Below are 25,265 nucleotides of genomic sequence, written 5' to 3' on the forward strand. Positions count from 1 at the left end.
TGGCAAACAATATTAAGCGTCAGAAGACTTTGTTTTTTTTTTTTAGTAAAGATTCTTGTTTCTTTGTACTGGCACGAAAAATCTTCGTTTATTCCAGTTTCCAATTATGCTAAGAATGTACGTTGTAAAATATTAAACAACGCGCTTTCTCGGTATAAATCTTAAGACAATCTTGGCTCCATATACGAATGCTGATTAAAATTTTTCTCGGTGTGGAATAATAACTCACGGCAAATAAGAGATTTCTACTTCTTCTGTAGAGTAACGATATAACGCAAGAGCTAATTCACCTGGATTTGTCCATCACGTTGAATAAATATTCTTGGAGAATCTTCTAAAGAAACATGTAAAATACGTAACTCTCCGTGGCAGAAAATTCCGTTTCTCTCATGACGTTCGTTTACTTTACCTCTGTTCTATTGTCTAGACAGTTTTCTGCCAGAAAGAGTATTTTTCGAGAAAATCATACAGTTCATAAAAATACCACTTATAACCGACATATATGTACTTCGTATGCGTATGTAAGAAAAAGTATCTTATTTATAATTTCCGATTAAAAAAAATATTTTGCTCTCAAGTAAAAATGATAAAAAGTTTTGTGGTTATTCCGAAAATAATACGATTGCGTCGACAGTAACAAATATAAGCACACAGAAATAATTAATATAATGTATACATATAATAATTAATATAATTACATACATTTAGTGTGCAGCAATGTAAACATTAAATGAAACTCTCGTTTTTCCGCTTAGAGCATTTTCACGGCGCGATACCGTAAAAAAATACTGACACGTTCACTCGAGAGACTTCGTTCGCCCTCAGCGCTCAATTACATCGGGGATTTATTACGGGGAAGAGTATTTTGCAGCCAGAGCAAAAGTGGAACTGGCGCGCGCGGTCTGTCGGAGAGAGGAAGATTTGTTCAGCTAAATAATTGCATTGTATTGCAGAGCGTCGCGACGCGAACAGCGTGACTTTTTTTTCGTCATCTTCTTATCCACACAGGGTGCCTGTATTTCGAGTATTTCGAGAAAAAGAAAGTTTTTTGTACGCACTCTAATGATATTTTACTGTATCACAGATAATAATTTGATACATTGACATTTTGCCTCAATTGCTTTCTAATCTCTCTTTTTGTTCTCAAACAAAAATAAGTAACTGCAAAATAGTAATTAATAATAAAATATATATTATATNTATATATATATATATATATATATATATATTACGTTTATTATGATATTTTGCTTTTTATTTATACAATATAATTTTTTTCTTAATTATTTCGCAGCGATTACTATTGACTAGGATTTCGAGGCAACGTCTGAGCCTAGTATAGTAATTCAGTCTACGTGTTTTATGTGGTTAAGCGCGAGAGATAGTCTCGGTAGATTGACTCTCTCCCAAATGCATTGATCTCTTCAGTGTATTGAAAACACAATCAAATTCTATTTTACTGATTTAATTGAAAAATTCTATAAGTTTATTCTAATAAAATATATTGTTAATTTTCTATTCAACTTTTTATAAATATATTTTATATATTAATATTTAATTCTGAGTCTTATTTATTGAGCTTTATTTGTGAATTTCTTCTAATTAATAAACCTTATAAGCGATTATATAATCTACTTCTATAGAGTATATGGCAAGAGTGCAAAAATTTTTTAAGTTTTTTTGAGTTGTAAAAACTAAACATTTTTATTCAACGCATGTATCGAAGTTATTCTATAGTTACACACTCACGTCAGCTCGACGCATCTTCCAGCGGTCGATTGCGTGTATTCTCCAACACCAAAAAGTCGTCGATACGATGGAGAAATGCGCTCCTTAGGACCGCAAGTTATTTTAAGAGAACTGGTTTGGTAGCTGTGCTATATTTACTTTTCTCCGGCACGCCAAAGTCATTGACAGCGTCCTCTGACTCGGAGGACCTCACTTCCCTCGTTCTTTGCACTTGTCCTGAACCGTAGTAGTGAGCAATTCCGCTTCCTATTATTTCTTTACGAAATATTGATTTTATTAACATCGTGATCGACTGTACGCGCTATAAGAAAATTATTTGCAATATTCTGAGATTGTACTATCTATTTTTATTTGTAGTAATCTGGACATTTAACTTTATGTATAAACAAGTATTTCATTGTTTTTTAAGAACTCGTAAATATTTTCATTTATATATTGCAAAATATTTTGTATTTAAAACAATACTGGTTTGTGCTTTTCTCAAACTGAAATTATCATATTATTAAGAACACTTGAAATCAGCGTGAAATACGAACATATTATCTGGTAAATAATAGTTTGAATTCACCGTAAAACGATCGTTTGTGAAAATTTTGACGCAGAAATACGATGACGCGCGCTGCCGGCTTCGGAGAACAATTTAAATCGTCGCTGACGGGTTTCCCCTTAGAATTCAACGATTTGTTCGCACACATACAAGCCGTGAACCAAATGGAAATCTCGTGCTGCGCTCGAAATTAAATTGTTTCTAGCAATAACAGAACACGATCTTAACCGTTTTGCACGTGGCTTTTATTGAACGCCAATTCGGTTTCAAGAAAAATTGTCTCGACCATTTCCAATCACTTAGTTATGTAGTTTTGGTTATATTATCTATATCGATACAACGCATTTCGTTTAAGATAAAACCTTTAAACGTATTCGCTACAATAATATATTTTTACATTTTTGAAACATGTCTCTATACTTTTATTAAATAAAATTGCATATATTTAAAATTATATTTATATTTGTACAATCAATTGTGTATTAATAAAAACGATAAAAATACTTAGAAATTAAAACCAAAATCAATAATATATTCCGAGACTATAACGACGCGACATTTAAATGTGCGCAAAAAAACTACGAAGAGAATATCTCACTTACGATCGAGTGCAACTGCAAGTTTCCACCGAAAACAATGGCGTAACTTCTGACGGCTGTGCTGAATGCATTCTCTGATGCATTTTGCCTGAGGGAACACCGTATTATTATTCGTTTGCATGTGTGTCGAGTGTGACGGGGCGCCGTTGTAAAGTGAATGAATCGAGGATGCTCGATTGCAACGGATATTCTGGACGAATTAGGTGAACATGCTTGATGCAACAGCTGAAAGAACATAACCGAACATTATTTTTAATTCACTGTGAAACTGCGCTACCATGAGTGTTTTGCGGTGAGCAAAAATTTTAAATAACATTTCGAGAAATATCATCTGAAATCTTGAGCATCAAATTAACGCTTGTTACGAGCAATCATTAATGAAATGATTAAGTGGTGATTTCACGCTATGTGATATCGAACGAGCAAAGCAGTTCGATAATCAAATAGATAGTACCGATAAGCTTTCGATTGCATCAGAGAAAAGAGAAGGAATTAGCGCAAAGGGGTTATCGCGAGAGACAAAAAAGAGACACGAGTGGAAGCAAAGTGCATTATCAACTCGACGCGAGCTCGCAGCTGCAAAACATTTTGCTAATTCCGCTTCACCTCGGTCATGTATACGTATACATATATATATGTATAATTTGTGCGTTTTTCTCTATCACCGAAACTCAATTCTCGCGGGAAAAGAGACAAATAATTATTAAGTTATTCGGAGCGATTCCAACGAGATACACATTAAAGATATTTTGTTGTCTGTTTGATTGCTTTAAACTTCGACTATTGATATGTGTATAAAAAGAAATTGAGAAAAGAAAGTACACAAAAAGATTCCTTTTCTGTGTCGAAATTTATGTTGCGAACAATCGATTAATCGAAAACGATTCATCGCGAGTGGAAATCGATTAGGTTAGAATATTTTAAGTGCAAAAAATTTCTACGGACTTTTTTCAGATAACTCGAAAACAATAAAGTATTATTGAAACTCGTTTGCTACTTTTCGAAAGTTAACTCCGCAAATGTGTCTCGCGCGCGCGCGCGCGCGAGGAAAGTATAACGACGAACGAGAAGAACACATTGTAATCGCGGAAAAGTCATTGAAAGTAACGTTGCGCGCGCTAAGGGGTTTAACAGAGCGAGAACGAAAGCAAACACGAAGTCAAAAAGATGCTCCATTACACTATTAGTGGAATTAGCGGCGACGCAGAGTGCGCATCGTGGAGGAAAAGCCTCGCGCGCGCTAAGAGGAAGTATAATAATTGGATGTCAACACACCGACAAGTGGTGCGCTGAACATTCGCGTATGTACGCCTCGTTGACGTGCCATTCCATCCATTCCAGGCCGCCGTCTCACCCTTTCTTTGTCTCTTTCTCCCTCTCGTTCGCGCGACCCTCTTTACTCTTTTTTTTTCTCTTTGTACAGGGATCCAGCTGCACATATAAATAAAATAAGGTTCCTTCCTGGCTGCTTTAACCGCTCTAACGTACCAGAGACGCGACGTCCCAAAGCGCGATCCAAAAAGAGAAAAGGGACAGGGCGTCTTGGCGGAGCCACGCGAAATTACGTCGCGTCGTTTGAATCATTTATCTCGTGAAGACCGCGTCTGGTCTTGCATGACCTCGAAGAAACGACAGATCGAGATAAATGACTATTAAGAATAAAACGGCTCACAAACTTGCGTCTAACGTCAATAGATCCGATTAAACAAGTTGTAATTAATAGGGTATCTTCGACACATCTACTTAAATACGAGACTAGTTTTATGAATCTTATTCAAACTTCTCATTATTGATGCAATATAATTTAAATCGAGGAATAATCACTGTGTCTTATTTGCTCATTTTCTTACAAATCGCGAAGATTTATCATAAAGATAGAGAATTATTTATGTGAACATAAAATAATATAATCAAGACGAGTTCTGAAATAAGTAAAGAGAAAAAATTGACGAAAGAAACTCTCTACGACACAACAAGAACAGAGTGCACTTCGTTCATTTACGTTAGTTTCAGTCATTCCGTACATTCTGTTCTCGAACAACTGTCTCGATCTCTGACAGAATAAACGTTCCTGTACAATGCACGGAACCTGACGTGGCCTTGTGACCGTTTGTCCTAGAATCGTGACGTGTTCCGCGCGTCTTACTGTACGGTTTCATCTGCCATGTACATATGTATGTGTATGTGTGTTTAAATGTGCGCGACATGTCGTGTTAATTGGAAAATGATGAACTTGCCACTTAAAGATGTGGCAATTAACTACTTATCATATGTTTATCGGCGTCTTATTTCTTTGATCGTACAAGTTGCGCTTGATCGTGTTTGAAATGAATATCACTTTATAATAAATGAGAACGAAATATCAAAACATGTAATTGAGAGATTGTTATTTTAGATTTATTGTATTTAATCTCTACAATATGTATGTATATTCAATTACATGTATCCAAGGTTGTATTTTGAATTAGCAGTTGCTGACATAATAGTACATAGCGGTATCTATCACCAACCTAAATCAACAGATATAGACACCAATCGCGCGAGGCTTCACCAAAGCATCTATTGATGATGTTCTACTCCAATTGCCTTAATTGCTAGTTTGTATCGCGTCTCGAATTCGTTCTCATGACTTACGGAACAATAGAAGTTCGATTTGCTAGTGTGGGAATGTATAATTGTTCTAGCGCATTTCAAAATAAGAATTCGCTCAAACCTATAAGATATGATCGCGAAACTTTCTCTCATATAAAAAAATCATTTTGTAGCTGATAAAAGGAACCACATTTTCTCAATATTAATCGAGTAATATCCGATGCGAAAACTGATTCATAAATCAGCGACACATTCCTCTCTCAAGTACGCAAGATATCATTATCATAAGATAAAGCAAAAAAAAATAAATAAATAAACAGATAACCGAGATTTTCTCAAAGATTTGATTTCCTGATATTTCGTGATAAAAGTGACAACAACATGGTTACCGGTTTAATGTCTCGTTACGGAGAATGTCGATTTGTTCTCTTGCGCTATATACGTATATGATTACATGTACCGCTTGTTGATCAAAGTTACAGTTATAAGCACTATAATAATTTAAGCCATCTGTTTGATAATGCAGTTTATGATTACAGAGAAATTTTAATGATTAACTTTTATGCTACGCCAACGATGTCAGTGTTTTTGTAACTTTTGTTAAAAATTAATGTTCTAAAAACATATATTCTGACATACAATCTTTTTACAGTTCATCGTACATATATCAGTTTATCGCTCGCATATATCTCCTGCGCTTCTTACGCAGTTAGGAACGAGAAGACACGAGAGAAGAACTACACCGGAGATGTTGGCCGCGCGAGCCCATAAATTATAGGAAGGAATCGTGCACCGCGTAGTACCCTACATGAAGCACCCATGGCATTCACAGGTATGCAAGGTATCTCTGGCGTCGATAGGAGAGCAAGCGAGGGACCAAGTTGACGCGATAAAGCTCAAACTCGGCCAAGTTACCCGGCTATATTACGTACTGTAAGAAGGTGCCGGTATACGCCCTTTATGTTACGGGGTCCAGTATGGTCGCAAAGTGGTCGATAACTAAGGACCAGTATACGGTGTACATACATCTATCTATACTTTATAGCTGAAGTCTATAGAGGACGAACGAGAGCGGATATACGTACGTATATATATACGTACGCGCGTGGTACAGGCGGAACGAAGCGACGCGGTCTATGTACATGTACACTTACACACATGTGCTTACTCCGAGACGGCATGCGGCGAGCGGGCATCGGAGGTAAGGGAAAAGAGCAGTTTCATGCCAAGTGTGAGTAGTCGTCGAGCCTTAGGATCGCGCGGAGCTCCAGCTCGGTTCTCAGGCACGTCGCGACCGGAGAACCAGCCAGAGCTGCTAGGCTTCTCCGACACATTCCACCGGTTTATCCCCGGGACCTCTCCTCCAAACCGGATTCCGAAATACCTGTCCGCAGCCATTCACGCAATTCTAGCGCTGCTCCGAAACGCGTGTTACTCTCTCGGAGAATCCGTTTTGGCGAGATCGAATTGTGCGCCGATCAAACGCTGTGAAACCAAAATTGTCTGAACGAAATCGATCCATGATGAGTCGTTTCAAACTGTTACAGTTACGTGTTTCATTATTTCTCGCGAGAGAATCTCGCAGTGGACTCCGAAAATGCGTGTTATATTCAACGAGAAATTCCGCCGTTCTAAGTGCGTTTTAAGTTAACGTCACGAACTTGAAACGTCGACGGTGGTATTACATTCCGATCTGGATTGGCCTGGAATCTATTCAATACAACTTCCCCTAGCTACAAAACTGTAGCATTGTATTCATTTTGTTGTCTTCCACAAGAAGATCAGACATCCCACCGATTGTGTACTGCGAAGATACGTACTTCTCTGTACGTCGATTAACCGCTATCATCTGAATCGACCTGGAACCGTTCCAGCAAGACGCAATGTGTACACTGTATTTCCACACTGTTGTGCGAAACTCAAACATCGCAGAGACATCGTGCATTAAGGAAGAATATAATTGCAATTCAAGAAACGCGTATCATCCGAAAAATTCTGCCAACACTTTATTGCGTCGAAAAACCCATGATTTTGCGCGTTATTGCTGGGATCAATTCAATAAAATTTCTTCATCAATGAGAGACATGTCGTATAGCGTATGTTTGACGTTGCGAGATAATCAAACATCCGTTCTGCGGAAGGCCGCATCATTTGACAAATCGTGCTATTCATTGCTTGGATTAAATGTTACGCTAATTCTGTGAGTCAACGGACGGATTAACATTCGAAAACCGAATGCGAGCTTTGCCTACATCCGTTCCCACACAAACACCAGATTTCCGTTATACATGTTTCATTAAACTACCACATCTTGCTTTCGCGAAACCGTCGAATGTTCTATTAATTTTGCGCTACCGAGATGTCCGCAGTTGTGGAATTAAAAAAAAACTAACTCGGTTAAACAAAAATTTTGCGGTACTTGCGAAATGAAAACCACGTATCGTTTGCAAAATGCGGATGTAGCAATATCTTGATTGAACGGATCGCTGCTTTCTCACATGTAGTGGTTACCAGAAAATTTGCAATATTGTTTTTTGTACTTTCAATCGATTTCTATGTAATAATCATTTTAATACGTGATAACAATATATAAGATTATATTTTAATTTGTAACGTCAATGTACAGTTCGCGAGATACACCACAATCTAACAGCTTGATATATGTGTGTGTGTGTAATGTATTATTTCTCGTACATTTTCGAACACTATAGTTATTTCTATCTGTAGTATATATAGTTTCTCAAAGTTCGCGAGACACGTTTGCGTCTTGTCGACGAAATTCTCGAGAACTTTCGCAGACGAGAAACGAATATGCTGCTGTTAGGATGCTACGCGCGTTTGTCTCGACAGACGGTATTATTATTTGCAAAGGTTCCTGACCTCCTATGTGCAAGTGGCCTGTTCGAGCGCTAAGAGGCGCCGAAAGCCGGCAAATAAATCTTTGACGCAGACTTTGACCTGACATGTGTGTTTCCACTAGCACGCAGCTGGTGTCTTCGTGCTGTTACACCACGAACGGAACGCATCCCGTAGCGGTAACGTTTTACGAAACACTCTGAAAGGATGTAAAGGAGAAAGGAGCAAACTCTGCGCCAAGTGCACTCGGATTAAAAGCACGACGAGCAGCAAGTGAAGAAACGACACGGTGTCATTAGTATTAATGTTTGAAAGTGTTCCGGTTCAGTTATACTTGCTCCAATTTTTTGCGAAATTATTCACGTGATGATTATTTCTTCCTTTTGTTTGAAATATGTGAACAAATATTTTTAACAAAAAAACAATTTTTCGAAATGCGTGTGCAAAATTATTTCGAGTATAAATACGCGCATTGTGTTATCAAAATATTATTGAAAAACGCTATAAAGAAGAAAAGCTTCTTCTGAAGCGAAGACTGAATTTACGGAGTTGCGTGCAGCGACATAATCACCTGGTTTCTGTACCGTGAAGCGACACGACAAAAACATGCGTGAGTAACACAGTGGAAAATAAAAATATTAAAAAACTTAGCGCACCTATACCGGTCAAACACGTTAAACAACTAAAAATAGAAGACGCAGCGCACTGACACACGCATACACATTTATTGTTAGTAGACACAGGTTGAAAATTAAATTGGACTTCACACGTCGAGGCACTTTAGCGATTAATGTGTGATCAATTCGACTGAGAATTTTGTAAAAGGATCATTTTCGAGAGCACTTTGCTGGCCACGTGCGCATGTACATACGTACCTAATTAATCTGAAGGAAGAACTGAATCGCAATACTCACTCGCGAGTCTGTCGATTCATTTTCCTCGATATTATTCAAGAATAAATGCAAGTTACGCATAATCGGTCGAGAGACATTCGCCCGTTTCTTTTTTTCTTTTTGTTTTTCTTTTTTTTTTTTCGCTGCTACGGTGCAATAAAGCACGATTTTTTTATATAATCTAATTTTGAAGACAAAAAACAAGAATTTTATTTCAAATTGTATTATAACAAAACCTACTCTTTATATATATTTAATAATATTAAAAATTTTAAACATTTTCTACAGTCTTTTAAGCTTACTTTTTGAAATTCTGATTTTTGTAAACTTGAAAAAAATAATAGTCAAAATGACCAAATATAATTTGACAAACATGTTTGTTAATAATATCATTACGCGACTAACACACAATAATGATTATCAATCACGATGCTTGTTAGACAAATTGCAACAAAATTGCAATAAAGAGAAATCTCGACCTTGATAATGTTATTTATTCGATATTGTGCATTATACTTTTCCGCGTGTTCCTTGCTAATCAGATGGAAAATAATAAACAATGATAATAAGAGACACTACGCTAACAATTTCCGCGGCGCAGCACGTGGGAAAGCACGTTTATAGTTGCGTTTCACGCGCATCATTCGTGGATAATGTGTTTATTAGCTGCTGGCATGCGAATCCGTGTTTTCGCAACGACAATCTAGATAATTCGTCGGCGTACCAAGATATGCAAGTTAATTAGATATCTTCTTGCTATTCCTTTTTCTCTTCCTTTACGATATTTGCGCGATAACTTTAACCGCAGCGTGATTGGGATCTTTATGTTAATCTAATGTGAGATTTATCACTTGTGCGATATTAGAATTGCATCTGCCAACTTTATGACGTTTCTATATGCAGTATTACGCAGTGAAATCTCATCTCAATACACATCAATCAGAACTTCTCTGAATAATGAAGATTGATAAAATGATCAAATGTATACATATATTTTTCTGTGTCAATAATCGGTTAATGTAATCACCTTTCGTTTTAAAATTTCAATATTTGTATTATTATTATGTTGCAATTAGAAAAGTGTTTTTTTTTTTTTGGAAAACTTTAATAAAACTGTAATACAAGAGAGAAAACTGTGATATATAAATATATATGTTTATGATAATATGTATATATATAAAATTTATTTCCAAACTCATATCTGAATCCTCCTATATTAAAAAAGGCATTTAGACCGAGAAGTTCGCGTTTGGAGTCGAATATATCGCACTTATTGTTGCCTCTTTTCCGCGTTGCCAATTGATTGGTTGGTTGATCGAGTCGAATCGAATCGGTAAGATCGAGAGAGTAAATAATGAAAAGCGATTTTAAGACAGTTCGTCGTATATGTAGAAAAAATTAAAAACTTAACTAAAGTCACGTGACAGGAAAGAGTAGAAAAACAACACGTGAAAATAACGTGACTGTAATTTATATTATATATAACATTAAATAATACATATTATACATATAATTTATTATATATTTATAATATTATACTTTATATTGTATTATATGTATTATATACATACTACAGAGTAATGTCACTGACCTCGGCTGCGCGGCCTTGGCGGGGTCATTGACCTCGGCCGCGCGGCCTTGGCGGGGTCACTGACCTCGGCCACGCGGCCGCGGCGAGGGGTGGGTCACTGACCTCGGCCGCGCGATAGCGGCGGAGTCACTAACTTTGGTCACGTGATTACGGTATATATTTATATAATACGGTATATGTATCTATGTATAATTATATTATATATATATATATATATATATATATATATAATATTATATATAATATATATAATATTCTCTTTTTTACTCTTTTCCCTGTGACGTGACTTTAGTCACATGGTGTTTTTCCACTCCTCTTTTTCACTATTTTTCAAGTTTGATTTTCATGCGTTATTTCTGACATTTCTTATATGTTTATTATATGGTTTATAAGACGTATATACTAGCTGTCATCGCGCGCGCGCGGTGGCAGGTTGTGTTCGCTGACACTACACATTAAAACAAAAACAATAATAATAGCGTGCGCGTAGCGCGCGCTTGTGTTATGCTAGTATATAAAAAAATATCTTGTAATATGTATGACAATTTTACACTAACCCACAAGTGTTATGAATACTTATATCAGTTCTAATATTGATGGATGAGAATAGTGTTGTCTCTCGGAAAAATTGTGATAAACAGAAATCTGTAGATTCTCTGTAGATCAATATCGAAATATTCTTTATCGTCATCTAAATTTAATACGTCATCGATATTGACAGAAAGCAATGAAACTTGTTCGGTCTAACGATCGCTTTATTTGTTACTTTGAATTTTTTCTTGTCGTGTTCTTCACTGGCTAATTTCACCATATAACTTTTTAATAAAACGCGAATTTTGCATAAAGCTCATAATATAATTTGATATAAACAAAACCTGACACCGATTGAAACATAATTCTTTTTTCTCTTGACTATATCGTTTTTAGTTAACAAGTTAAAACTTTAATTGGAGAAGTATGTAAACGCGCAACTCGCGAGAAACATAATTGGCAATATTATGTTTGACACAAATATTTTCAACCAGTAACGAATATGAAAAAGAAACAAGTGCTGATTTACTCGCTCAGAGTGTAAATTTGATTTTTCTACGACGCATTAATAAATCAGCAATATGAAACGTCAGTAGTAGAAAAATACGAGAAGTGCTGACAAGTAATTCAATCTATCTGATGTGTAATAGACACCGACATACTTTGTGCAGCAGAGAAAGAATTCCACGAAGTCGACTGTGCGTTTCGTGAACACTTTGTCGTGTCGTCTTGTGTTATCTCTACGAATTATTTTTAGTGACACACACTTTCTCACTACCCTGATTATACAAAAAAAGTAATGTTAAAATTTACAGAGCAGAATAAAAATATCTAATATCTATAATAAATCTACGGAAATTGATTGTCGATAACGATTGAACGGATCGATTGAATGTAAATTGCGTTCACGAAAAAGAAGTAAACATGCAAACGACAGACCGCGCTATTTAGCTCGTTAACTGCGCGTAATAAAGTAGAAAATAATGCAGTCCAACGATATATGTCTATATCTCGCAAGAGTCACGTAATATCAACGCTGTGGCAAGTCGAACGTGCACGCCCGAGCTCACACAGAAGTACACGAGGCCGGCAAGTAAGCAATATCTGGGCAATAAGCTTCTGTTAGGTAATACTTACCCCTCTTTGCTCTGCTCCTGTCCTCTTTAAGAATCGATTCGTGCCATGCGATACATCACTGCAAAACTTCATCCTCTTTGGCTCGTACGGATCGCACGTTTTCCCGAGACGAGATACTGCCCGATCGCATTCAAGATGAAACGATATCGCACACACTATATTACGAAGTTGTTTACTAGGTGAACGCATATAGTTCGTCGTCAGATAAAATTTTTACAAAGAAGATTCGCGCAACATAAAACCGATCTCTTCAATATATTTCGCGGTCTAATTGCGAGGATATTTACATGAATGTTGAGTAAGTATTATATCAAACTTCAATTCTGGACAAAAAAATTAATATACATTATTTCACTTTATTTGAACGCAAACTTTGTTTCCTAATTATCTTATTAAAAGTAACACTCTGTTTATACAACGTTATATTCTGAGATAATAAACAGTCCAACATATAATATCACTACGATGATCTGGACAATATCGCGTTTTGACGCAAATTAGCTAAACAATCAGTAAAGCGACGTAGATGTAATTAGAATGAGATTGGCCGCATGAAGGTGCCGCCATTTTATTTATTTTTCCTCACGATTGCGCGACTCGCGCAAGAATCTCTCGTCGTGAACATAAATCCTACGCGACGCAACCAACTATGAAATTACCATTCCGATGGTAAAACTTGCCGCAACTATATATCATCCCAGCCACACAAATAGCCCTTCATCTTTCCATCTACACTTGTCCGTCCGTCTCTTTTTTTTCGATTCTCCTCACCTCGCTCTTTTCGTCCCCATTATCCTTGTAAGCGCAAAGCGTGGTCCTCGCAAAAGAAACAGAACTAATTAATCGCAACTCGCATCTCGCTCTCTCTTTTTCTAGAGAGAATTTTTTGCGAGCGATCATCATCGGGGAAGAGAATTCTCGCGATCGTAGCAGGTTCATTACACAGTTAACTCCGACGTCTTCTTTCCCTCCGTCGACTTTGTGCGATTATCTCCACTCGTTTGCTTTGATCGGAACTCGTTAAGGAAAAACCTTAGATCGCGGTGTAGAACCGAACTATGCCTCGGGCAGTAAGCAATGTGCAACGATGCAGCATTCGAACCGGCTGTGCATATTCACGGGATAAAGTCAAAAAGATAATTTGTTATAAACTTTTTTAAACTCTTTAATAAAAGAAACAAATTAAAGTTATACAATTTCTGAAATCCCCTTCATGTTTCACATAGAAAATGCGCATCTAAAGAAGCGCAGAACTCTTCTTGTTGCACAATAATGATTGTGTTTTATGATTGTGTGTCATGTACTTATATTTATATTATATATATATATATATATGTGTGTGTGTGTGTGTGTACATACATATCATACATCACGTAGAAATGCACGCAAGCGCTGACAGTGCATTAATGCAGCTTAGAATCCATAGTGGCCTGTGCTACTCGTGCATTAGCAGGCTGACTGGCTGCGTAATAAGTTTTGCATCTCGGACCATTATTAGACACATTATACGCTTTTTTCGTAGCGCTTGCACGTATTGCTAGTGCATAGAATGTAAAAAGTACTTACTCACCGATTCACCTCGGCAAATGATCGATGACGCCATACGTTCACTGCAACACGATAAATGTCGATAATTAAATTCTCGTGGCTGAAAACTTCTAGCAAATATATAGAGTTAATGTATTATTGTGTCAACTATATATTTATGTAATTTTGAAAGTTAATTGTAAGTACTTATTTTTCTCGATTATGCTTTCTTTTCACAAAATTCCACATTTCTAATAATGTAAATTTTAAGAGATAAATACACGCTGCTCGAAAACATACGAACAACAAAATATCACTTTTGATTCAATTCATATACATATAAGCACAAATTTGTGTAGCTGTAATTTCTCGTAATCGCAAAATTTATTACTATCGCTTTTCACATTTACCTGAATGATAGAAAATAATAATCCTTTTTGAGAAAACGCACATTTTTACGCAATATAAAGTTAAGTCAATATAACAATATTTTTTTAGTAAACAATTGTGCGAATATAAATGAATATACTAGCTGATATATCGTCACACATAAATCGCCATTATTAGTCATATTCTTGATAGCTCTCGTATTAGTTGAAATTCTCTCGTGCAGAGAAGACACGACTACGTTACCACGATTAATTAACGCGATATGATAATTGCTCATTTTGTAGGACACTCCCGATACGTGAATGTATTCAGAATGAACAAATAAAACGCGTTATGCATCATTTAACACCGACATAGCACTTCGATATTCGATGCGCGTTGTGTGCATTAGTTTTTATGTTCGGCAAAGTTCCAAAGATCCGGTGACAATTTCGTACCGATGTCTCTCGCATTAAAATTTCTCTTTTCCTCTCGACTGTTATTATACTGTTAAATTATAAGCATAATAACGACAGACATAGTTTAATCACCAAAGTCGTTAGAATTCGCAGAACTGTGAAAGAGCTTGGGCAGCATTAAGTGCTTTAAATTAGTTCGCAGCCGATTACTTGAGAGCTACTGAAATGTTAGATTGTTAGCAGTATAATGAGATTGCATGCACAATTGCGCCGCCCCTATTTTAGTATTAGATGCGTTACATACGATTTTCATGACAACTAAGGACGTTAGGAAGTCCTTACGAACTGAGTAAGGTAAAGTCCTCGAAGATCCAAATTTACAGGCCTCTGTGAAACTCTACAAATAGATCTGTTTCACAAATTAGAATTAAGTCAGATATTAATTTCAATTTCTTATTTTCTATTATTTCATTGCAAATGATATTGTTTTGACAGCAACATTAAGAATTCAATAATATGACAGAATTGTTAATTTAGAGCACACGATTTACAATATATTTTGTAATAATGGTAAAAATTTATATATAATTACTCATTTTCAAAAAAAAGATTTATATTAATATATTAAGAATAATAATTTAGTGTAAATTAGTAATTTTTTATTTTTATGAATCTTGTTTGTTGTGTGTAAGAAAATAGTAGGATGTAAAACCAAATCTTTCAATATTGTGGTTAATAATTCCGTTAAATTTTCCGACAAGTTTTGTTTTATTAGTGCGGTAATCGCATGCAGTGTACCTATCAAACAGACGGAGATACAAATCAGCCTTTTTAGATTCGAGTCGTAAGGGCTCACAGAAAACCTGACAAGTCTTGTTTCTGAGATAAAACATAAAACGCTTCGAACCGTTAAACTTGAAACTTTGGAAAACTTCTATTGTCAGTCGGCCGAGCTAAACTTACAAATCTGCAAGATCATTTCAAATTCTATTTGTCACGCGCGACTTGAAGCCGTGGTTAATACCGAGTTGTAGCAGCAAGCAATTGTGCTTGCACCATTGTATATTTCTTCTTCATCGACTAATCTCGAAATTAAGTAGCATCAAAAGTTTAACCTGAATTATAGTTTAACACGAAGAAAAAGCAGTCTTAACGCAAATCATCAACTGAAACTAGATCTTGTAAAAATAAAAAGAAACGCCTTTGACGCGTAAAACCATGTAAAATAATTTATTATAATAATTGAACGATGAATGAAACAAGCTTGACGAAAGTTTATAAAAAGAGATAATATTTCAAAGTAATCGAAAAATATGTTTTCACACACGAAATGTCTTATCTTTCATCTGTACCAATATAAGGAAGTTAACATGGGTTTAAAATAACGCTTTTCGTTTTATCAATTGTGTCACTAGCAGTTTTTTTGTTATCAGTCCGAAACTACAGACGATTGTACATTGTCGTGCCAGATTGATGAGTTTACATCAATCGTGCGTCGACATTATAGTTATCTTAACGTGTCTTGTCGCGCCTTCGTCAACGCCATCATTTTATCATATCAGATACGATAAAGTGTTATATTTACGTATGTATGTTTTATTGTGTATCTGTTCGTTTTATTGCGTATCTGTTCGTTCTCTAAGAAGAACATTTTATCGATATGCATATTCAATGTGCAATATCTCTCAACGTTCTCTTAATAAAACCATTTTCAGCTTGTCTCTCGCGTTTAATTCTTTTAAGATGAGCTTGATAATCAAGAAACGTCGTACGATAATTTTATTGCGGGAATTAACTCTTTAGATAATCATGCCAAAAACTGATTAAACTGTGAAAGTGTTCGAATACTATTTATGCTATCACCATGTCATCATATCGTTCGATATTTGCATAATCTCTCTCTCTCTCTCCGAATCGTAATTACGTATTGCAGGTATTCCCTCGGGCTCGCAAACAGTATTTAATTAACTGGAACAACGTCGATTTGCAGTGTTATTGCATCGAACTCGTGCAGAAAAGATAGATCAACTGAATTGCATTTAATATTGTAGATTTCATACCTTTTCAAGGTAAAAAACAATTTCAAAAATATCTTATCTTATTAGTAACACGCATGTATATTTGTAATAAAGAGATAATTGTAGAAGTTGGTAAAACTAGATACTTTAGTCAAAAACATTATACGCTGAATATTCAGACTCCGAAATTTTCGAGGTACGCACATAAACTCAGTAAACGCTTAAATCTTGGCTTCCAACTTGAACACTAAATCCCATACTTATAGAACTTGACTTTCGTGATTTTCTTTCTTCAAGAACATTCGTAAACTCATAGAGAGTAGATAAACCTTTATAAAGACAATTATGAATGCTCATTTAAGCTGTCTCTCTCAGTGTATTCGATCCTCAAAACATATTTGGTTTTCTTATCAGTTTCTTCAAATAAGTTGTCACTGCTCGCAAAGTCCATTAGCTTAACAGCTCTACGGCTTCTCAATTTAGAACAAAGAGGAACAATATTCTTAGCGTACCAGATTTTTACAAAAATATATTGGAGCTGTAATGTATTTTGAAAAGTTGTCTTCCAATCTGCTATTTCATTATTTAATTAAATTTGTATTTAATTGTATATCACACATAAATATGGTGACTTGACATTTTCCAAGATCTGAGAATAATTTCTTACAATAATAAATCTGTTAGCAAGTCAATCGGTATATAAGTGGATTTTCTAACGTAGTATTTCGATCCGGCGAATATGCAAGTTGCTGCTTGTGTTTGCAATTGGCAAGCACGTGCTCGGCATAATGTGAATTAGTACACGAGATCTCACCAACGACTTTTACAACTAGTCGAGCCTCTCACGTCCCAAACAATCTCGAATTATTTTTCACTGGCAGCGCGCCGCAGTGTCAGTTGATACAAGGCACCTAAAGATAATTACAGGACGGTGAATCGAGCGTTTCAGTTCCGCAGTAGCGCATGACGCTCTCTCGGATCTAATTATAGAGTAATTATAATACCAGACTCGCATTGTATCACGTAGTGTTTCGTATATGCCGCGAGTTTCCCCTTTCTCTCTTCGATATACCAGCGACACTGAATACTTTACAAGCAAACCCGCATTTGATTTACACGTAGATAAACGCCGCCACGAAAACACACACGGTATCTCACATTTAAATTATCCTTAACCTTGCAGAATGTATTTCAGTTTAGAATAATTTCTCTTTTGAATCTCATTAGAGAAATTTAACAGATAAAGGATATTAATAATGAAGAAGAGATATTTATACAGAAAAGCCGTTCTAATGTTATCATATTTTCTTATCAATTAGTTTTTTTCTATAAATTTAGAGAGATTTCAACTTTTCTATAATGAAAATTCAATAGAAAGTGAGTGATTTGTGTAACAACTTTCCAATCTTAAATATCTTGGTAATTAAGTCTCTTTCTCGCATTAAATCTCTTAATTAAATCTTTACAACAAACTTTTAGTACAAACTCTGTGTTTATAAGATTCATTGAAAAACCAAAATAAATGAATTGAGATTTTATTAAGAATTACACTTAGTCGTAGAGTTTAAATTTTTCGAAAAGAATGTACTCTGCTAAGTTTAATACTGATTAAATTTCGATCTTACGAATAAAAAGATCACGCAATAAATTTCAGATCAGTTTTTTATCGGTTCTTTGTGACGTCAATAATCTTTCAGAGTTCCTATTAATTTCTCAAGTTTACTCATTTCCGATTTTATTGGCGACCGGAAGAGCTGAAAATAATTATCGATGTCGCCGACAGGAACACAGCTATTTTCAGAATCAATTTATCGATTAAATGAGACGTACCGTTGTCGTATTCACTGTATAGTAACTGGCTGATTGTGAATCAACAGTAAGATATTATCCAAACGTAAACGAAAACGCGTTTTTCTTACCAGAAAATGTCTGCACAACAAGCTCATCGATTTCGACGAATTTCGATTACTGCAGAGAAGATAAAAGAAAAATATTTTGTGAGCGCTTTGTAAATTTAGAATTTACAGACTCTTCAATTTACAAGTTTAAGATTTATTCGCGCGCGTTAAAGCTGAAGAGATAAAGATAAAAACCGTTTTTTAGCATTGAGAAAACTTTACGCATGTAAATTTTATATAAATACAAAATCATTTGCAACTCTTTTCATTCTACAAAATAAGAGTTGCGCTTGCATAAGATAACTTTATCAGAGACGTAAAGTCGTTTTGTCATAAAGCTGTGCAAGAGTAGCTAAAAGCTTTTTGTGGGAGCTACGTCTTAGTCGCAGCTAATTTTCGACTCCTATTCTCTCTTGCATCGTAAAGCGACGGTTTCATCGGTTAACCAAACATTGACGACGTTATCTGAGAATAGGTTGTGTATACATATATAGAGTTGTTACGAATAAATGTTCAAAGAAAATTATACTTGATGCGTGAACAAAATGTTAAGATAGACGACACGGAATTTATGTTTACAAAGTCAGATTATTTGGAGATAGAGAAATTATTGTTGAGATTTCAATTATTTTTCTGATATAAACTGTTTTTGTAAAAGATCATATCTTATAGAATGAAAATTTTTAAGTAACTTATATCTAAGTATCTTTTTTAGGAGAAAGTTGTTTATCTTCGTTTTTGAAAATATATTAAATATATCTATATTGCGTATACGATTTTAAGACACACATATATTTATAAGATTTATTGATTAATTTCTGGTCTGATAAAAAAGGTAGTTTAATAAACTTTTGTAATTTTTTTTACGCACCGTCAAAAAGGTGGAATCTTCTTATAAATGAACAAAATGTATTCATCCGATGTTGCCGATTTGTGAACTGATCAATTATCTCGTTATCCCGTAGAATTTGTAACATAATATTTTCCTGCGAGAAATCAAGTACAAGCACGACTCCCAGGCATTTCCTCCTCGTGTATGTTAATGACCGACGCTTTTCTTGAGTCAATTTACCGCTTGTGAAAGAACGACGAATTGCAGAGTAGTCAGTGTTCTATGTTACTTGAGAATTAAAACGAGACAATTTTATTAAATATTAGCACACTTCAAATATTGAAAAAAACAGACAAATATCTAGAAATACGCAATAAAATGTAACTTGTAGAAATGTTCAACTGTAATTCTTTTTATAATATTGTTTGTCCAAAGTTACATTTATATTATTTACAATGTGCACATATATTTCAACTGTAAAGAGATCAATTTCGCTTTTGCCAAGCCGAAAGCGAGTCACAATTCACAATTCTCCGAGGAATTAATCGTGTAATCAAGTAGTGTTCCCATTCTTTGACACGTTGACGACTGCCGTCGATTCTCTCGTGTCAAATTAAAACTTTCCGCTCGTAGACACAACACGCGACCGTGATACGAGCCTGGCGCATTTCGATCCAGCTCCGTTCGCTGGATACGTGGAGGCGAGCGATGCACGTGCATGCATGCTCGTCGCATTAATAATACAGTTATGCAACGAGCCTCGTGTACCATAGTTATTAGTGACTCGAACGTCGGATATGCGGCTATGAATCGGTTTTCATAGACATAACACTAACGCGTCTCGAATACGCCGTGCGAGCCGCGAATGCAACTGCTGCGAAAGCTCAAGAACGGAATTAGCGCTGATTGTTTCGTATTGATACGTGTGTTTTGAGCTGTAATCCGTACTAGCGCTGTATACGGAATATAATCAATTTTAATTAATTAATTATTAAATGCAAGATTTTTAATCAAATAAATGTATTTTTACTAAGAGAAAATTAACTTTCACAAAAGAAATCATAAAAGAAATTTACAAAGGAATTTCTCATGTAAATGTGACTACATATTACGCAAATTAATTAATTTCCAACTGTGTGTTGTATTAATTAGACTAAGTACGTGCATTACTACATTAGTAGTAAAAGTCTATTAAATTATACGAAGAAACTAATAACTTCTCTTAAATTAGCAATATCATTTGACACACGATTCTCCACTTTGAGTAAAGTCATAAATTGCATTTGGATGCGTAGTATTGAAATAGTGAGCCACGTTACCACTCTAAAACACCACTTGGTCAAAAGTCAAATATTGAAAAAAAATTGAAATCGTGTTTTGCACAACTGCTATCATTGCTTGTTTCGACATAAAATTTCGTTACGTTCTGCTAAAGACTGGTTCGACCTTAATTCACTCGCAATTGTTTTATCTTCTTGTAAAACTGACAAAGACTAGCAAGAAAGAGAAAAATAAACTTCAGAACTACAGTGGTAAAAACATACCACATTTCTTCTTTAAAGCTAAACTTACGCACTGAAACATATTTCTATTTCACAAAGTCGCTTGGAAGCTTCCGCGTTTCTGTTTCGCATTTTGTCTTCCTTTTCAACCGTGGCTTACGGCAAACGTCATAAAAGTTAAATATAAAATAAATAAATAGTTACGTGTTAAGTTCTTGAATCAAATGAGTTTTGCTACAAAACGCATCCTGCGCTGTGTATAAAATAGCTTATAATTGCGTTAGAATGCACGACATTACATCCTCTGCAAAACGTTGTCCGCTTCAAACTCAAATACTTGTTCGCACAGACGCACATACACAACGGGCGCGGTAGAGAGAGTAAAAATAAAACATCTAATCTAAGCGATGTATGCGTTACGTTAAGTTAAAAGCTAGATGCACAAAGAGCTCTTGAAGTCAATTCGACGATATCACTTTTTGGTTGCAGGTGAGGAAGTGGTGACTGTGCCATCCACCAGCAGCGGTCAGGACAACTGGAAAGTACAGAGGTTGTCCGTAAATAAAGAGTCGCCGCAAACAAGCAATCGTCGTCGTGGCTACAATCGGCCTCAGTTACAACCGATTGTTTCCGGTGGTAAGAGGAATCGGCCGGCGTTATTATCACCGCCGATATTCGACAGAGTTAATGCCAAGGACCAAGTAGATAGATATTTTGATTGGCCGAATAAGGAGAACACTCCTGGAAATGCCGTGATTCATCACGAGGACGACCAAACGAATCAAGTTCAGACGACCGAACAGACAATGGGCTCAAATCTGAGCAGACATAACGGTAAGGGCCTAACTGGCCGGCGCACTCAGTCTTCCGGTAACCTGTGTGATCCCAAGGGAAAACTGAACACTATGGGAAAGATACTAGTGCCTTGCTCCAGCGCGCAGAAAGAAAGGTTAGTTATTCATCTTATTATTATTCATTTACTATCAGAAAAAAACATTTTATATGCCTTACCACTTTTTCAGTCTTAACTTTTTACATAAATTTTTTTTCACTGAAAAGAAAATAATCACGTTTAAGGTATTTTTAGTTTTTGTCAAGTAATATTGGAAGAGTTTAATCTCGCGACTTTATACTGAAACAAGAAAGACAGCAAATATATAATTGATTTGCATTGCGTTTAATTTTCTTTGAAGAAGAGTTAGATTAATGCATATGTATAAAATAAATTAAATTCCGATTTTTGATTGGTGGATCGAAGTCGTTTGTGCAGATACAAAGATGATGCGCACAGTAAAAATCCGAAGATGAGAGATGATTAAATACTATGAAATATTATAGACAAGAGGGAAAAAGGAAAATGCGCGAGGTGTTTTAATCGCTCGCTTTTCTTATGGCGCCGCAGTAGAAGATTAGATCCTCTTTGTAATGTAGCCTTGTGTATAGACACTATTAATTTTTGAACGGCACGAAAAGCGAGTGAAACGCTCAGGGGAGAGTCGTGTTGTAACACTCTCCCAGAGGTCAATTCACGATCGATTTCTTGTCTGATATTCTTAAGGCACTGCTTATATTACGCCGATATAGTTTACTCTTGACAGAGAAATCTAGTGATCACTTATAAATATCTGAAATATATAATGGAAATTCAAACATAATGTTAATAATAAGATTTGTTATTGTTAGTCAAATTTTCATTCTTATTTTCATTAATTATATCTCACTTCTTTAAAATTATATCTCTAATTGCGTTATATATATATATTTGCTTTCTAACAATTATATATAATATAATATTATTCCTATATTATATGCAATAAAAAAAGAAGTAAAGTATAATTGTAAATTATGTTAATGTGTATTATAAATTAAAATGCACGCACGCGGATTAATATTTGGCACTGTTAAATTAAAATCAACTGTATGTACATTTATATTATAGTAATTATAATAATAAATTATATGTAATATATATTAATATATATTTATATAAATATAACTGCGCAAACAGAGAACAATTTTCATAATTAATTATTTATACAAAAGTCTCTCTCTTTCTATTAAAATCTCTTCTGTTTTATTAGTTTGTTATTGCGCGCCGTGTATGAAAAAATGTTGTTTTTAAACAGTAATAATAATAAATAATAATAATAATAATAATAATAATAAATAAGGAGAAGAATAAATAATAATAAATCTTGTTTAAATTTACTGAATAAAACGCTGTTATGAAAGGAACTTGAAACCACAAAATATCGCTGATTGTAACATTACAATATAAGACGGTGGTGCGGTGAAACGATAGCCTTTATTAGAGTTCTTTCTCTGTTAATGGTTACAAATGTGTTCCGATACTTCGTTTTAGTTGATAATAATCGTTCGTTTGATACTTTTAAATGCTCAGGAGAGCCATCAAAGCGCGCCGCTTAAGCTAATTATGATAACCGACTTTGTAAGGCAGTAAAGCGTATAAAAAGATTCATACGGGATAGCAAGAGTTCACGCAAGGAATCGATTAAGATTGATTGCGAATCGATCGGATTTTTTCTGAGGTTTATTCTCTCTGACGCGCAATCGTCTTCTTGATTATTTCATCGAGGATTAAGAGGCGGTATCTCTGCGCAAACGTGCGAACCGCAAGAAGCTATATTTAGTTGAGAGATTATTCGCGCGACGAGATAAAGTCCTAATACAACGAGCGCGTGCTAATTAAATTCTTAGAGAAGATAATATTTTAAACGCGCAACAATATTCTTTTTTTTTCTTGCTTCGAGAGCAATGTTGCACCAGTAAATATAGCATCTTTTGATATCTTTACGAGTTGCCGGGGCCGCGCGAGATAATTTAACCTACCTTTAAGGGTCGGCTAGTCGTTGAACTTGAGCGGCTTCTATTAAACCCTCGTTTACACGGAGACGGTGCAAAGGCGGAAGGGATAAGGGCACGCGGGGATTAAAAGAGCAGTTGGGAGAGGAATATTAAAAGACGTCCGCACTTCCTGATCTCATTTGCATAAGTGCTGTTGTGTAACAGCCGACACCGCGAGTAATGCGCGGAACCGAACTCGCGATTCCGTTTAGCATTTGTTAAAACCTGAAGAACTATTTTTTAATTGCATAAGTTTATTCAAAACATTTCAAAAAATAAAAATAAACAGGAAAAACATTAAACTTTGTGAGAAATTCAATCAATTGTATACTTCAATTAATTGTAATGAGATTACTGAAATACAAGCATTAAAAAAGTGTATGTTAATATGGAATGTCTATAAACTTCAACTCTGTGCGATTTTATGTTTGTTCTCACTTGATATAACAGTGTTTTATCAAGATTTTTTTTGCAAGATTGTTATTTGTATATCGTTGTATAACTAGGAAGTGAATAGCGATTTTTAGATGAAATATATCGGAACATCCGCAACGCGCGCGCAAAAGATCGACGTAAGTAGAGAGACCGGTGAAAGGTCAAATGTTTTGCGCGCTTGTGCGCTTATGCATGCCACGAAAGTTTGCGCAGGCAGGCATTCGCCTATCTACCGGGCGTGAAAACCTGACTATGGCGGATGATGTCATGTACGAATTATTAGTAAAGTTTCCTATACATACTCACATATGCCTATTGTAGGCGGTCTCTGGTACGGTGCGCGTGTTGTAGGATATTTCATGAGATACGTAAGTACGATTGCCGGGTAAATATGAAATGTGTATCGTGACGCGCGTTACGACGATTATGTCACGTTTTTTGACTCATCTTTCAATAATTTAAAAGTATATTCGTTACAACAGAATAGAATAGAAACAAAAAGAATAATAACCGCAAAATATATTTTTCTTGAGCAAAAGAAACAAATAGAAAAATATTTTATGCAATATAAAAATGTTGTGTCACTTGTCTGTCATATATTTCTATAGTCATCATTACTTTATGTCACCGTTTATATACGATTGAAATAAATTTGAATCTCATTGTCATTTCCAGTAAAAAACTTCTACATATACGTGTGTGCTTATACATTCTATTGCCTTCTTGTGCTTCTATATTCTATACATTGACATTTTGCGCACACAAAAGTGGCGATATATCTTACGAGCATCATCCGCAGTGATATTTCGATCTCGGTACGCTCGATTTCACCTTGTTCGAGTGTTACGTATGTCACATAGCACGTGAACGTGCCGTAACGCGTCAGAATTTTCCTCTTTGCATCA

At 35.4% G+C, this 25,265-nt stretch overlaps 1 protein-coding gene across 1 annotated transcript in view; it reads left to right on the forward strand.

Annotated features, from left to right (window-relative positions):
* The window catches only part of LOC109857944, a 69,053-nt gene that overhangs the window by 27,940 nt on the left and 15,848 nt on the right, over positions 1–25,265 (forward strand). The window contains exon 2 of the mRNA XM_020434743.1: positions 21,550–22,009. Within this exon, the coding sequence (XP_020290332.1) occupies positions 21,550–22,009 (460 nt within the window). The remainder of the gene's footprint in view (positions 1–21,549; positions 22,010–25,265) is intronic.

The sequence above is a fragment of the Pseudomyrmex gracilis genome, unplaced genomic scaffold, assembly GCF_002006095.1.
Source record: "Pseudomyrmex gracilis isolate BER0280 unplaced genomic scaffold, ASM200609v1 scaffold_5, whole genome shotgun sequence".
Lineage (NCBI taxonomy): Eukaryota > Metazoa > Arthropoda > Insecta > Hymenoptera > Formicidae > Pseudomyrmex > Pseudomyrmex gracilis.